The following is a 15,212-nucleotide window of genomic DNA, read 5'->3' as shown; positions in this document are numbered from 1 at the left end:
TTCTTAAAATAATAATTAGAAATTATAGAAAATAATCTGGAGTTTGATAGAAATTACTTTTAAGATATCTGGGGATGTGTTTTTTACATCCGTAGTACAAAAAAATAAAAGTAGCATTTGACTAAATATACGTTTAAGTGGTTAAATATAAAGTCCCGAACAATTTAAGACTATTTGATTGATTTTTGCTAAAAATATGAAAAATATTAGATATCAAAATTTTTTTAAGTTACAGTTAGTAGTTCTTTATATATTCCATTTACAATAATAATATTGAGACTATTGTGCCCATAACCACTTAATAAAAATTAAAAATTTATTTGTAATATTATTTATGAAAAATAATTTGGTACAAGATTTGAGTTGGAGTTTGGTTAGCATTATTATTCAAAAATATTTGATAAACTAATAAACAAATTACCAGGGCCGGCCCTAGAGATTCGAGTGCCCTAGACGAAAATTGAAAATGGTGCCCCTATTTTTCAAGATCGTAAAGGAAAATTTTACATACATTCAAATCAATATACAATGACATAATCAAAAACACTGTTTTAAGATTAACACAGTAAATTCAAATACAAATAAATATATAAATTAGTATATACTACACATGTAAAGATTTTTTGGTGCCCCTGGGACAGTGGTGCCCTAGGCGGCCGCCTTGGTCGCCTTACCCAAGGGCCGGCCCTGCAAATTACATAATCCGCATATCCTGCACGTCACGTGACGAGGCATGTGCATTTGTTATCTCCGTTATCGTCTTCCCGCTTGTCATCGTTTTAAAATCGACCTCATTTGCATACATACACACCTATACATACATTTATACACACACTTCTCTCAGTAATAATGGAACCCGATCTGCCGCTGCTCGAGATCTCTGGCGAAGACGATTCTCTAATTCAACAAACTCCTACTTCCCTAAACGACGCCGTTAAAGTCGCCGACTCTTTCTTCTCACTCTCGCCGATGCAACTCCCGATATCTCCGATTAAACGTCAGTTTTCTTATTTTTTGCTCTTTAATTCCTCATTTTCGTATCGAATTCGCTGAATTTCTGTTTTCTCTGACTTTTTTGGGGTCAGTTTGAATTCTAGGGTTTTTTGTGATATAGATTTGTTTAAATTGACGATGACTGATTTTGAATTGATTAGATATCGTGAAAATGTCTTTGAGATTTTAGCTCGGTAGAGTCATGTACTAAACTAGCTTCTTTAGGTTTTTCTTGTTATTCTTGGCAGCAGTATTGATTTGAGCTCTTTATTGTGTGTGCTTATTTATTAAGCTTTGCTGTACCTGTAGTACCAGGATTTTAAGGAAATGCATCCAGTTGTTTTTTTCTTATCGACTGAATTTGCAACTGTCTAATCCACCATAATTATATCTGTTGGTTTAATATTAGGTTAGAGTAAAATTCAAAGATGTGGCTGTTTTTTACATCGATTTGCAAAAATTTGGCTGAATTTTAAAATTTGCAAAAATGTGGCTGAAGTTCGACTCCGTCTTTCAAAATCTTGGCTGCCGTTAAGAACGTTTATTTTCAACCGTTAACTCACTTTAAAAACATAAATTGAAGAGGGTAGTTCTGTAAAAACAGAAAATTAGCAGAATTAAGTTTCTTCCTCTACCCAGACCTCCTTCTCCCTTCTTTTTCTTTCTTTCCTCTTTAATCCAACGGCTGAGCTGCGTTTTCTCTTCTCATCGTGATATGGATGATGACTGAGATCTCTACGCAATGGTCAGAAATTGTGCCACTGGAAAGTTAACTCTCCCAGCAACCGATAACATAAACAGGTGCCAAAGGAGCGCCCATAAAATATAGAAGCAATCCCAAATCAGACCTTTTATTGCTATTAGTAGTATTAATAAACCCATTTGAGGCAGCCATTGATGGAGGTCTATAAGCTGACCCAACCCGATCCGTCTCAAATCCCTAATTTCACCTCCATTCGCATCCAAACCCTTAATCAATAGCGCTCTTGTCGTAGTGCTGAGAAGTGAGAAAAACTCTTGTTTTCTCTCCATCTGTTATGTGTAACGTGATGCCCTAATGAGATTTTTTATTAATTGGTTTTAGATTGTGTGTGAAAACGATGTAGTGTTGTTGCTAAAATTCTGGGATTCACTTGGTGGTGTAAGGTTGCGCATGTGGGAAAGAAGTCATGTTTGTTGTAATTACATAAAAATACGTATTTACCCTTGCTCTGTTACTTCTGTTAAAGTAGATTTAACGGCAGCCAAGATTTTGAAAAGCGAAGTCAAACTTCAGCCACAATTCTGTAAATTTTAAAATTCAGCCACAATTTTGCAAATCGGTGTAAAAAACAGCCACATCTTTGAATTTTACTTGGTTAGGTTATGTGGATAGAATTATACAGTTTTTGAATAAATGATGTAGCGTTTACATGTCAGTTGTTAGTAATTCAGAGCAACTGTGTATCAGTGTATGATAGGGACTTGTTGTGGTTGTGCAATTAGGGTCGATGTGAAGTTGTTGGGTTTTTTTAGTATTTTGTCGAGTAATTAAATATAACTGTGCAGAGAGCATGGAAAACAATGTGGCTCCAAAGAGACCAAGTTGTTTATCTCCAAAAGCCATCAACAAAGAGAATATGAATTTTAACAAGGCAGAGGGCCCAAAACTTACTCCTCATCAAATGAAAAGGAGAAAAAGAGGTTACAATCTACGAAAAAGCTTAGCTTGGGACAAAGCCTTTTTTACTGAAGAAGGTGGAAATTTTTTTATATAACAACTATATATGCTTAGGCTGATACTGTTATGGGAGATTAATATGTGAAACATGTTTATAAATGCTCAAGGTGTTTTGGATCCTGATGAACTATCAATGATTAGTGGGACATATGGTAACTCATGTGGAGAGGCATTGTCTGCTATTAGTGAAGAAAGAACAAAGTCACCCTACAGTAGTTCCAAGTACAGATTTGTTTCTGAAAATTTGCAGGCATCCTCAGCAAATAAGAATATAAACAATGGTGCTATGTTGCTTCCTCGACGTAATTTAGTAGCTGCTGAGTCTAAGGTTAGTTGTAAGCTTCAAGAATGCTATACTTTTCTTTTACAGTTTGTGTTTTTTGTAACTATTTTGTGTTTGTTGACGTGAATTATGTTGTCCATAGGTAACAGAGGAAGTTTGTTCAAATAGTAGTAGCTGTAATAGAAGTGGGATTAAGACTGGTAGATGTCCAAGACCTTTGCCGCCATCTACATATCCTTTCGTGCATTTACTGCAATTTACAGTTTTGTTGGTATTTAATAAGTACTAAACTTTTGTTTATGCTGTCACTTAATAAATGGATGATTCTTAACCTTTGTACTCTAAAGAGACCTGCACATGTGCATAATACCAAATCTGCAAAGAAGGATTCACATCTTCCTAAAATTCCAGATTACAAGTCTGGTCTTCATTCACTTCCAAGAACTTCTAAGATCAGCATGCTTGGGACAAGCCAGTTGAAGCATAATCCAAGTAATATATTATACTGCCTTATGATATTAGAACTGTCTATTACATTTTCAGATATGGTCAGATAATATTTGATTTGCAATTTGCTTGGAGTGATCTACCATCTGGTTTTTCTGTTTTATAAACATGAGTATCTCACTTACCTTTTGTTCGTGCAGCAGTAATCACTCACAAGAATTTGTCTCTTGAAGGCTCCTGTAAAATAGTCAAAAGTACTCAAAATAAAGAAAAATCTGTTTCCAAGTGTACACAGTTACCCTCCAAAGCTTCAGTTCAACCTTCTAAAGAGAATATGGTAAAAACTTGACACCTAAATTAGTCTTTTTTTTAATACATTTCTTGAAGAAGTTATCGCTATACATATGGTCTTTCCTCTGTTTACAGAATGATGTGATCGGACTTAGATTTCAGTTCAAATATTCAATATATCTGATGAAAATGTGTACTTTAATTTGTATTATTTTACAGGTGAACACATCATCGGAAGTTAATGTACTCACCAATGCACAAACTTCACATTCTAGAAAACTTACTAGGATTTCAGAGCCAAATCAGAATACAGTTATTCCTTCTAGTACATTACTTTCAGGTGAAGGTCTGAACAGACCAAAGGAAGTTGCAGGTTTGCTTCCTCAGAGAACTTCTATTACCGTAGGGAACGAGTCTCAGCTTCAGAAAATGAAACCATCAGGTTTGAGAATGCCGTCGCCATCATTAGGCTATTTTGGTCAGGTACTGTCGTGTCATGCAAATAAAATATATATTTATATTCTTAAGTGATTCAAATTTTTAACTTGTGCATAATTCTGTCTTTTAATTCTTCACAGAATAATACTCAACCTAGCAATATTCCGAAGTGTACTGCAATTGGTTCCCGAAAATTCGTTCGCGACTTTAGGGCGCCACATGCACCAAGTAACAAATCTATGGACATTCCAGAAAATTCAGTAAGTGCGCAATGCTCGGAACTTGGTCCTTCTAAAGCTGCTATGCACAAAGCAATCAAGTCAGATTTAATGGTCAGTAATATGAAGAATGTTAACATAACACTCGTGCCGGATAAAAGTTCTGAATCTAAAAGGTCTAAGCCTGACATGCATGGTGATTTTGTTACTGAAGAAACTGTTGGCAGACATGGGAAACAGAAATATATTAATGATATTACTGATCTGTTGGATACCAATATACAGATCACAAATAATCTAAAGGTCTTAAAAAGTGGAACCTGTGAGAAGTCACGAGAAGATAACCATGGAAGAAGAATTTCTACACATGGTAACTTTACTTTGACTTCTGAGCAATTTGGAGAAGAATCAAACCTGTCTAGTTTAGACACTATGTTTGATCCGTGCTTTATGAATAGTGTAGAGGCCTACAGAAAGGACAAGGATGCAAGTACATCAACGTAAGTGTGTTCAACAAGATTGCACATACCTACCAAACTTCAGTTTGTTGTTTGCGGGTAGCTTCTGATACTTGGAAAGAATCTAATTTGTTTTTTGTTTTTGACAGCAGAAAACAAGCTGAAAGGGGTACAGAACCTAATTGTACAAAAATAACTCAGCATAATCCTGTTCCCTTCTGCAATGATTGGTTGGCTTCTGTTGATGGTGCCAATGAGGTAGTAAAATTAAATGTTTTGTTAGTATCATCTGTTTGAATTTCTTATTATGTTAATATATGTAAATTGTAGCATGCTCCTTCTTGTTTCTCAATATAGGACTGTGGGTTGGTCGGTTGATTGGTTAGGGAATGGGGGGTTTGAAATAGATTGGCTCACATACATACTTCAGCAATATTTTTGAAAACATCTATAAACAAGAAATTGTCAAAAGAAACACATCTGTCACAAAAATAAATACTTTTGCTACACTGGTCACGCCTTTAAAGAAATGATGTCTTCATATTAAAGTGTCATAAAAAGTTATCTTTAAGTCATGTATTCATGTCGTTTTACTTTATATGGATCTGTACAATATGATTGGTTTAACTCATGTACTCCTACATGTACAACACTGATACAGTATATATACTTGAACAAGTGTCTCAAAGCCTTTATAGTTTATATATAAATTGTTAAAAAGAATCTTTCACAGAGAGATTATATCATATCATTGCATTATTGTGCGAGTAATACTAAACTAAATTACTAATTAGATAACAAATACATTCAGGAGCATGATGAACCCTTTATGCAACTACCGGAACCAGTAAAACTTTTTGCATGTGATGCTAATCAAGGCTCTTATGTGGAAATTCACTCACTTGGTTGTGATATCTCAAAAGATACAAGTAGCAATATGGAAGATAATGATGTAAAAGCTCTATCTTCCTGTGGAACTGAGCGGAAAAGCAATGAATTTCTGTGTAAAAGCAAACACTCTGGGCAGGAGAATGAAGCTACTACTATTGTTCATCAACTATCTGATAGTACAGATCTGACAGGACAACTACAGGACCACAACGATATAGAGAGGAAATCTAGTATTTTAATGGATAATTTAGAGCTTCAAAGTCCTTGCCTTAGAGTGGAATGCTACCAGTTTAACTCTCAATTTTATTCTAAAGAATTCCGAGGTGAAAAGGTCAATACAAGTGATGAGTTTGTCATTCAAGAAAGAAGCAGGGGTAGTAAAAGTGAAAGAAATTGTTCTGAGGTCATTTTTGCCCTATCACCAGCCCAAAATCAAGATGCTGAATTTGATATAACTCTATTAACTGAGCAACCTTCTTTAAAGGCACAATTTGATCTTGTAGAGGTTAGTCCGGCAGTTGACATTCAAAACTGCTCCACTGATACACAATTCAGGCATGAAGTTTTGCCCTCTGATAACACTACTTCCTTAAATGCGCACAAGCCTTTTTTAGGTGAAGTATGTGGCTCACTGGTCCAATGCGATCAGGCTTTAAAACATGAAAGCGACGAAAGTGTTGCACATAGCTCTAGAGATAATGCTATCATGGAGTGTGTTGCAGATGAATCTTGGTTAGACAGTACTGGAGAGGGCAAAACTGTTGATGTTTCGCAAAACGATTACTCTGGCAGAATTGTAGAGGAAAGTTTGATGTTACGAACTTCAAATAATTCTGAATTTGCAAACTTGGAGTCGGCACATGAAGATACAAATGGAATAGATAATCTGAGCAGCAAGTCTTGTATTCAAATATCACATGGGCAACATATGAACATTATTGCAACAAGTGAGCAATTTGAAGAGGAACAAAACCTATCTACTTCAGGCATTGTATCTGATAAGTGTTCTGGGAACAGTGACAATACCTACGTGAATGACAGTGATGCAACTTTATCAATGTAAGTGTTCCTTAGCAGCTTGTACATGCCTTCTGACCTTCGTCATGTTGTTTGTGGTAAATAGCAGTTTTTGAAACTTTGAAACACTCTAATTTGCTTTCTTTTGACGACAGGAAGCATTCTGAAAGTGGGAGAAAATGTAATAGTTTGATAGTACCACAACCAGATGCTGTTCCGTTCTCTGATGAATGGTTGGCTGCTATTGAAGCTGCTGGCGAGGTAGCAAACATATATCTTTAATATTCAGTGTCATCTTTTTATGTTAATCTATGGCACATAGTCTGCTGAGGCGGTTTGTGTGTCTACAAAATAATCAAGTATGGTATGACACCTTAACAAAAAGAAACAGTAATACTCAGAATATTAAATTTTAAGGGACTTTGCAAATTAGACGTCTTCTCTACTTGTATCTCATTTTTGCTTCTTTTTTTATTCTCATATATTTATTTTGAACCCTTAGTTTGACTCAAGTGTGGCTTTAAGTTGGTCAAACAGAAGAGTCGGAGTAATGATTCGTACACATAATTGTTACAGAGGTTTTTTAAATAAAGAAATTCCTAGAACTTTTGGAGGCAACAGTGTTTTGACAGGGAGTAATAAGTTGAGTAATATTCTGGAAACGCTGTGTGTAAAACAAAATGTGGACACTTTGATTAGGGGACGGCTTAGGCCTTTGGGGCTAAGGAATCAGGTCCCTGTGCTCTACTGGAAAATCTTTGACGTTTTTTTTAAGTCTTCTCTATTGAACCCAAGATGGGATCAAATTTCCAGCAAGTTGGGGAATAAGAACATAGAGATTAACAGAATAAATCATTTGGTTAGCAAAATCTGGAAACAAGATTGGTTTTAAATTTTACAATAAATATATTAGTTTTCTGGAGGAACTTGTGCATCTATACGGATTAAAATTTTAACAAGTTCTAGAAACTAATAATATAGTGTATGCTGACAGGAGTCGTGCAGTCATCACACGTTCACTAACTGCTCTTAATAGATTATATAAAGTTGAGCCTATTGTAATGAGCATTTAGTCTAAAGCACTTATTGGTCTAATCCTTCTCAAAAGGCAATTAAAGTAAGCATGCTTCTCATCTAACTACTAGGTTCGTGGTTTGTGTCTCAAAATGTGCTTTTCACAGGATATATTGACAAAGAAAAGCGGTGCTGTACAAAATTCACCTACCGACAAATCCCTTCCAGAACCAAGTCCATGGTCTCCGGTATGAACTTTATCTTTTTTTACTCACACGTATCTTCTTTCACAATTCCAAGTCCATGTGTTAAATTCTTTTTATATATCAACAATCAACTTCAGTCTTTTTGGTATATAGATTGGTTTCTGTGTGAGATGGTCAAGTGTGTCTACTTGTACACTAGGGTCAACTTTTAATCTTTATAGATTTTTGTATTGTTTTTTTTTTTCCTATGTCATGATTAAAGTAAAATGTCTCAAATCTTGGTAACTTTGTCTGACACGTGACTTTCCAAATTTGAAGTCTAATGCTGAGTTTGGATCAGATGTGTAATTAGTAAATTATTATGAAGATAATTCTTTTCAAGGAAGTGCCTTCTATTATTTTGGCAGGCTATATTAAAATGCTGGTCTTTAATGTCCCTTACAGCGAGCCTTCTGATTTTTTTTGTCGCTATGAGATTTCTATACTTGTTTTACTTGAGCTTTACCCCTTCATATCTGCTTATTTGGTTTTATAACTGTTCAACGCATTATTGTAAAAAACTCCCCTCACAGCTCTGTGCTTCATAGTCAATGAAAGGGAATCTTAACATGGCCATCTTATGTCTCATTTTGTCCTCACATTCTATCTAAACCATCTGTCAGGGCATTCCATATGTATATAGTAAAGAACTTATTATATTGAAGAACTAAAACAGTGACATTTTCCTTGGAAAAGTGTAACACTGACACTTCACTTGGAAGTCTTCTGTTCTTTGACAATTTGAATCCATACGACCCATACTATAGCCTAATAATTCATTTTGTACCATGGAATTCTTTTAAATATATTTGTAATTCTCAATGGAGTCCTCTCATTGGAAAATGATTTATAATGTAACATTGCCTTTGCTGCTCACTTAACTTGGGACCAGGCTACAAGCTGTGCTATAGTTTTATATATTACTCCGTATGTCATAAGTACCATTTCTGGATTCTGAAGTTATTAACTAATTTTACCCTGCTTCAAATGGCTTACATTATACTTGTTTTACTACTATGTATCTGAGGCGCATGTCAATTTTTCTTCAGAGGTTCAAGAAAGCTCTTTGATTGAGACCTCTCCACACTAGAATATGGCTGAAATGTATACTTTGGTGTGCAATATTTTATAGAGTATATTATAATTGGGCCTTGACATTTGCTGTTCTCAGGTGAAACGAAAGATCAATGAGATTGGACCTTTTGATTGTACAAAATGCATCAACACCCAGCCTGCGGATTTGTAGCAAGCTAACTCTGTATGAGTCAGGTTTTGTTCTTCACTTGGCAATTAGCACTGATATAAAATGAGAACCCGGTTAGTCTAGCCGTGTCTTCTTTGGAAATGTATGTATGTATATGAACACGCTTATGTTCAGTTAGTTTTATCTTGTTCACATCAAAAAGTTAGAAGTTCTTTGACAAGCCTTATTGATGATCCTGAATTATAGTCCATAACAAGCCTCACTCACGTTAGTAACGTACTAACCTGAGTGACTACATGAAACCATGAAATGATCTGTGGGCAATGCATTGCTATTCAATTTTATAGCTTATATTTTCATCTCATGATTATTCTCGTGACATGTGTGCGTGTGTTTGTCTTGATGGTTTTGAATGTGACATACATGATAAGTTTTGTACCAGACCCTTGCCAGAATATCATTTGTTTGATCTTTTATAGATTTAGGAACTAGTTTTTCACGATAACCATGGTTGGAGAACTACTGTTACACTCATTCACTGAAATTGAAATTGGGAGCATTAATAGCTTATATAATGGAGTTGCTCTTGTGCAGCCCTTTTTTTCATGTAAGAGATTAGTAATTTATTTATTCACTCGGGGTTTCATACAGTGCATTTTTAATATCTACATTCATTTCTCTGACTTAGAACTATCCTCCACCTCAATATGTGGATTTTGATACTCGTAGAAATAACAGCAAACTAGAAAATAAGTGAAGTTCAAAATCCCCAAAACCACTATCACCCAGTACACATTATCCAACCTCCCATGATTTATATCATCAGGCAACCAGCTTGTCATCCTTCTAGCAGAATCAACTATTGCTGTACTCAGATAATATGCAATACCGATAAAGAGAGAAACCATTGCAGTTGCTGTAGTCTTTAATGAAGCAGGAAATTCTTGGTAGTATAATGAAACTTGTCCTGGAAAGTGAAAGGCTTCTCCAACGCCGACAATAGCCAGAGGCGGCATAAGCCAAATCACTGATATCGGCACAATGGAGTCTTTCTGGTGTGACTTGGCAGTGTTTAGCCGCTTCGATTCAACCATTGCTGACACTGCCATGCTCAGCACGTTTAAAACATGGCCAACTGCTATTCTCTGGAGAGGAGTTGGCGGATGACCAGATAACTTTTTCCAGGTCGGGTATAGGAACCTATCGATCAGGGTTAAGGAAGCAGCTGTGAAGATAAATATGAAAACGACCATAGAGCCAGCTGGGATTTGGAAATGAGGTCCAATGTGACGATCCATAGTGAGAGCTTGCAGGACTACTAAGCTTCCCTGGATTGCTATAGGAGTGGCTACAAATATACCAGTCGACCATAGTGGCATAATTTTGATCAGGGCTTTAAGATCTTCTACTTGTTCTACTGTACATAACCTCCATGGTTTTGCAAGGGAACCATCTGACTTGATATCCCCTTCACTTTTCAGTGCTGCGGTGTTTAGGAACCTGCATGATAAACGATAGAGCCTCCTTCGATCAATACAATTAAAAACCAGGACCTAGATCTATATCTGGCTTTAACTAAAATCACAGTTTTAAAAAAGAAATTATATTACTACCTCCATTTCATATTATTTATCTATTTATCAATTTCGATGAGTCAAATTGATCAAATTTTAACTGAACCTGACACTTACATTTTAAAATTGATTATATATACATTCTGCTTTATGAATTTTTTATAATTACATATTATATATGAATTTGAATTTAAAATTGAGAAGATTTGACCCGTCAAAAGTGGACAAGTATTATGAAAGAAAAACAGTAAAATTTCGATCACAGTTTTACCCTTGTTCACCAAAAATGGTATAAAAATCTGGGTCCAAAATTGTATATTTAGTGGAATTTGACATGTGTGATGGTAGCCCATGGACCATGGTAGAATGATAAAAAAATATTTACGCAGGACACGAGCCTCTAAAGTCTAAACAAAGAAAAGGTCGTTGAAATATGAAGATTCATTAAGGATGGGATCAAGTAGACAATTTCACCAACCGCATGACAGTTTAATATAATACGAGCAATAATGATATATATTGCCAAAACTTGTACTCATAGAATTCATATTTTATGTATCTTTTCCATGTTCTACCTAACAATTATTGTTGTTCGACAAAATTTGGTTAAAAAGAAAACTTACTTCAGGGATTTAGTAGGTACAAGGGCTGCTGCCGCCTTTTCAACTCCACCAAGTTGCTCATCTTGATAATAATAATCTTCAGGTTTGGTTGATAAGAATGCTTTTCTTTTCCTGATAGCAGCAACAATAACCCTGGCTAAACCAGTAAACGGACTCCCATTGGCCTCCACATGGCGATAAAACCGATTTCCCAGCACGAAAATGATCAGCCCTAAGAGGTTTGCCAGGACAGAAAGGCCAAACCCCAAGACCCAACTCACACTATCTTCTATATACACAAGAGCTGTTACACTTACCATTGTGGACACATAGAGAGTGAAAAAGTACCAGTTGAAGAAACTGCCTTGATTTTTCGAGGTATCGAACTGATTGGCTCCCATTGTTCCTAAGGTGTATCTTGTGCCTCCTACACCCAAGCACCCCAGAGCTAAGCCGGAGTAGAGGATTGAAAGCTGGAAGGGTGATGGAGATTTACATAAGCTTGATCCAGTTTCGCAATGTGGTGGCCTTAAGGAATCATGTGTGGATGTCACTGTTATAAGGACAACACCCTGTAATATCAGGGTAAATTTTAGAAGAGTAGTGCAACATCCACAAAATTGGATACAAAATTTGCGAGAAGTTTTAATTGGTGCTATTAATGCATATACAGGAGCCTATTCCAATTCATACCTAACACGTACCTATTATGTAATGCATTTAGAATTTATGACCCAAGCTCTCATTAAGTTCAACTTGGCATGATGCCGAGGGAAGCTAGGAACTTGACATGGGAGATAAGATATTTTCTCGGCGAAAAATCTAAATATCCTATCATCATTACAAGAAAACGGGACAAAACTGACCGACAATAAAAAATCAAATATAAAATCGATCGGATCGATACGCTCGGTAAGGCAGTAGATTATAGTGCTATATTAATATGTGATGTATCTTGAATATATATGTCAAAGTTGCTTACCAAGAGAGAGAAAAGGGAAGAAATCCAGATGACAGAGAAGCAACCAAGAAAAGAATCTGCTACTATAGCTCCAAGGATTGGAAAAAGAGCAGTGCAGCCATTCACAATATTAAAAATTTGAGCAGCATCTATGCTCTTTACATTGAATTCCTCTATGAGATATACCATCAGATTCATTGTCCATCCTCCGCAAGCAAGTGACAAACCCCCCATGGTCGCTGCTTGATTGAATTTCAACACACAATATCAGTTAAAGAGCTTCATAACTTCTTTTCCTGTCTTAAAATAACGTAGATGGTGTGTTTTTAATCTCGATTATTTTCGATTAAGCCTGTTTGGGAACCTGTATTCCATTTCAAATTCTGGATTTGATCAAATAATCTGTTTGAGAATTTGGATTTGGATTCCATTTGAAATCCAGACATTCAAATATTAGTATAAATATGAGAATTTGAAATGAGAACTCAAATCTTGTCATTCGAAATCCATTGAAATGCATGTTTCCAAACGCCCGACTATTCATGTATCGAGGTTTAAGAAATATAATAAATTTGATAAGTATATGCATGCGTGATGTGTGAACAAATAGCATATGCAAGTGAGGATATAGCATTGGTTTGTTCAAGAGCTAAAAGAAAAGAGAGATGGAGCGAGCGACCTATGATGAAGGGGAAGGTGATCCAGCCTCCTCGTTTGGCTGTGGAAGACTGGATGACTTGAGCTTCACCATCTCCACTAACAACTGAAGCCTCCATGCTCTACTTCTATTATTTCTGCACCCATTCTTCTCTCTTCCTCCCTTGCGTATATATAGAGTGTGTTATAGGATAAATAAATAAAGGCGTCATATTCTGGGAGATATTTAAAGATTTTCATGTAATAAGTTTGAAAAACTTTGAGACACTAGTCAAATTTTATACTCTTTCTCGAAACGATAGTTATTTTTTTTAGGAAAAATGTCGATGTTAAACTTTCTTCAAGAAAATGAAAATTTGAAAAATAATATATTTTAGTGTCCTAAAAATGGGTCCGTCCAATGTCTCAATTAAACGTTATTGATTTTGAACCTAATTGCATTTTGTTAGCCTAAATTATCTTCAATTAGTTGAAAATAGTACGAGTAATTTAATAAACTTGCCATTCAAACACAGAAACAGGGAAGCAAAAGTGTGGACGGACCAACATGAATTGTTGGATCCACTTGTAAAGCAGGTCAACTTCAAATAAAATTAAATATTCAAATAAAATATTATTTTAATATATATGGGATATTTTTGGAGTCAAGAGTGGGTGAGACTTGAGAGTTCCATCTCTTTATTAATAACGCGCGCAATTATCACATTACAATTATTTATTTAAAAAATTTGGATGTATACGCTCTATTTTCGGCCCTCTATCATTCGTTGCCAATACGGTTATATAATAAATTGGATATAAAATTTGTAAAATGACATTAATGAGTTAACAGTTTGAAGTGATTTGATTAAGATAATTAATATAAGAGAATTTATTATTATTATTTAACATTTAACAAATAAATATATATATGACATATATATATCATCTCTGCATTTTCTTTTACTTTTTTTTTTTGAGAAATGCATTTTCTTTTACTTGTGCACCATAATATTTGCAGAAGGTTTATAATGCTGACTGATATATTAGTACATATAATGCATTAAAAAAGATTGAACATCTGAGGAATCAAGCTTCAAAAACTTAGGTCCCGCTGCATACCATCTTTCTTAAACTAATATTTTAATTAGTAGCTTGTAACCGGTGTAGTCAATAGTTTATTGATATACCGAAATTTCTTAATGAGATTTTCAATACACAATAGTCCCTAACTCCAATAAAAATAGTTCTTTTTCATTGGTGGATGAATAATAAATAATAAGGGTATTCTGCATTCACATCAACTCCACCAATCGGAATAGACCATTTTTATAGAATTTAGTGATTATTGTGTGCTTTTGTGCACATATTAGAAAGACCGTTTCTTAATATACATTTATTTCGATATATGAAATACAACATACCATTATTTAAACTTATTTATTATTTTACTAATATTTTTTTATACGCTAATTTATACATATTAAAAGTCAATTAGTTCAGTAAATGATAACAAAATATTTTAATTTTATGTGCAAATACGAAAATTAGTTTAATTTAAAAACTTATTAGATTTATTTTGACTAATTTATATTATTTCGTTGAAATGCATCAGATATATTACTTTTATTTTTTTGAAACGCAGCATCAGATATATTACTAATAAACTTTTTATATCATTTGAATATTTTGATCTAAAATTAGTTACACGATGTCGATTTGATATAATGTTGTCATTCAAATAAAATGGTATACTTCATGACATGATATTTTCTATGATTTCTTTATTTTTTTCAGATGTTTTATTATTTAATTTTCACAAATTTAGGAGGTAGTTTCATTTAAATATTTTTTTCAGTCAGTTTTTCTTAAAAAGGATTACAATATGTAATTTCAAATACTTGTGAAGTTAGTCAGAAAAAATTAAATCCCACATATGAAATCAATTAAGCATAATGTAATTCCAAGCACACATTTGTTTAAGCTTTTATTACAGTGACCGGTCGCTGACCAAACAATTAGTTCGAACCTAATAATTTTGTTACAACAACCAATGATTACAATTTCAATCTTTATTTATTATAAAATATACACATACTTACGGTAGCACTCCATAGCATACCCTCTTATATGGAGTTACGTAGCACATCATTATTAAACCGAAAACGAAGTTATACAATTTTTTTATTCCAAGGATCATCTAAAATTATGCAATATCTC

At 34.5% G+C, this 15,212-nt stretch overlaps 2 protein-coding genes across 4 annotated transcripts; one reads left to right on the top strand and one right to left on the bottom strand.

Moving 5' to 3' along the window:
* The first annotated feature begins 450 nt into the window (after nucleotides 1-450).
* LOC108206408 (uncharacterized) lies at nucleotides 451-9,581 on the top strand. Of its 3 annotated transcripts, none has more exons than XM_017376699.2 (13): nucleotides 451-997; nucleotides 2,542-2,730; nucleotides 2,821-3,041; nucleotides 3,139-3,227; nucleotides 3,337-3,488; nucleotides 3,647-3,780; nucleotides 3,954-4,217; nucleotides 4,313-4,890; nucleotides 4,998-5,106; nucleotides 5,660-6,798; nucleotides 6,912-7,017; nucleotides 7,938-8,018; nucleotides 9,187-9,581. In XM_017376699.2, the coding sequence occupies exons 1-13, from the start codon at nucleotides 850-852 to the stop codon at nucleotides 9,259-9,261; spliced, it is 3,285 nt and encodes a 1,094-aa protein (XP_017232188.1). In that variant the 5' UTR covers nucleotides 451-849; the 3' UTR covers nucleotides 9,262-9,581. The 3 variants fall into 3 exon arrangements, with proteins under 3 accessions (XP_017232188.1, XP_017232187.1, XP_017232186.1); XM_017376698.2 differs by having other exon boundaries at nucleotides 3,644-3,780; nucleotides 5,001-5,106; XM_017376697.2 differs by having other exon boundaries at nucleotides 3,644-3,780.
* Nucleotides 9,582-9,816: 235 nt separating this feature from the next.
* LOC108206291 (protein NRT1/ PTR FAMILY 2.6) lies at nucleotides 9,817-13,196 on the bottom strand. The gene is made up of 4 exons (XM_017376537.2): nucleotides 13,036-13,196; nucleotides 12,378-12,595; nucleotides 11,417-11,967; nucleotides 9,817-10,719 (listed from the first exon to the last, which is right to left on the bottom strand). Exons 1-4 carry the CDS (start codon nucleotides 13,130-13,132, stop codon nucleotides 9,891-9,893), a joined length of 1,695 nt encoding a protein of 564 aa, XP_017232026.1. The 5' UTR covers nucleotides 13,133-13,196; the 3' UTR covers nucleotides 9,817-9,890.
* Between the last annotated feature and the right edge of the window lie 2,016 nt (nucleotides 13,197-15,212).

The sequence above is a fragment of the Daucus carota genome, chromosome 2, assembly GCF_001625215.2.
Source record: "Daucus carota subsp. sativus chromosome 2, DH1 v3.0, whole genome shotgun sequence".
Taxonomy (NCBI): domain Eukaryota; kingdom Viridiplantae; phylum Streptophyta; class Magnoliopsida; order Apiales; family Apiaceae; genus Daucus; species Daucus carota.
The sequence above is the reverse complement of the archived record's forward strand: the minus strand, read 5'-3'. Positions and strand labels throughout refer to the sequence as shown.

Coding starts and splice junctions, on each gene's coding strand:
- LOC108206408 (XM_017376697.2), top strand. CDS start 850: ATGGAACCCGATCTGCCGCTGCTCGAGATCTCTGGCGAAGACGATTCT. Junction 3,042..3,138: donor TAGTAGCTGCTGAGTCTAAG/GTTAGTTGTAAG, acceptor TGTTGTCCATAG/GTAACAGAGGAAGTTTGTTC. Junction 7,018..7,937: donor CTATTGAAGCTGCTGGCGAG/GTAGCAAACATA, acceptor TGCTTTTCACAG/GATATATTGACAAAGAAAAG.
- LOC108206291 (XM_017376537.2), bottom strand. CDS start 13,132: ATGGAGGCTTCAGTTGTTAGTGGAGATGGTGAAGCTCAAGTCATCCAG. Junction 11,968..12,377: donor CTTCCCTTTTCTCTCTCTTG/GTAAGCAACTTT, acceptor CTGATATTACAG/GGTGTTGTCCTTATAACAGT. Junction 10,720..11,416: donor GTACCTACTAAATCCCTGAA/GTAAGTTTTCTT, acceptor TTTATCATGCAG/GTTCCTAAACACCGCAGCAC.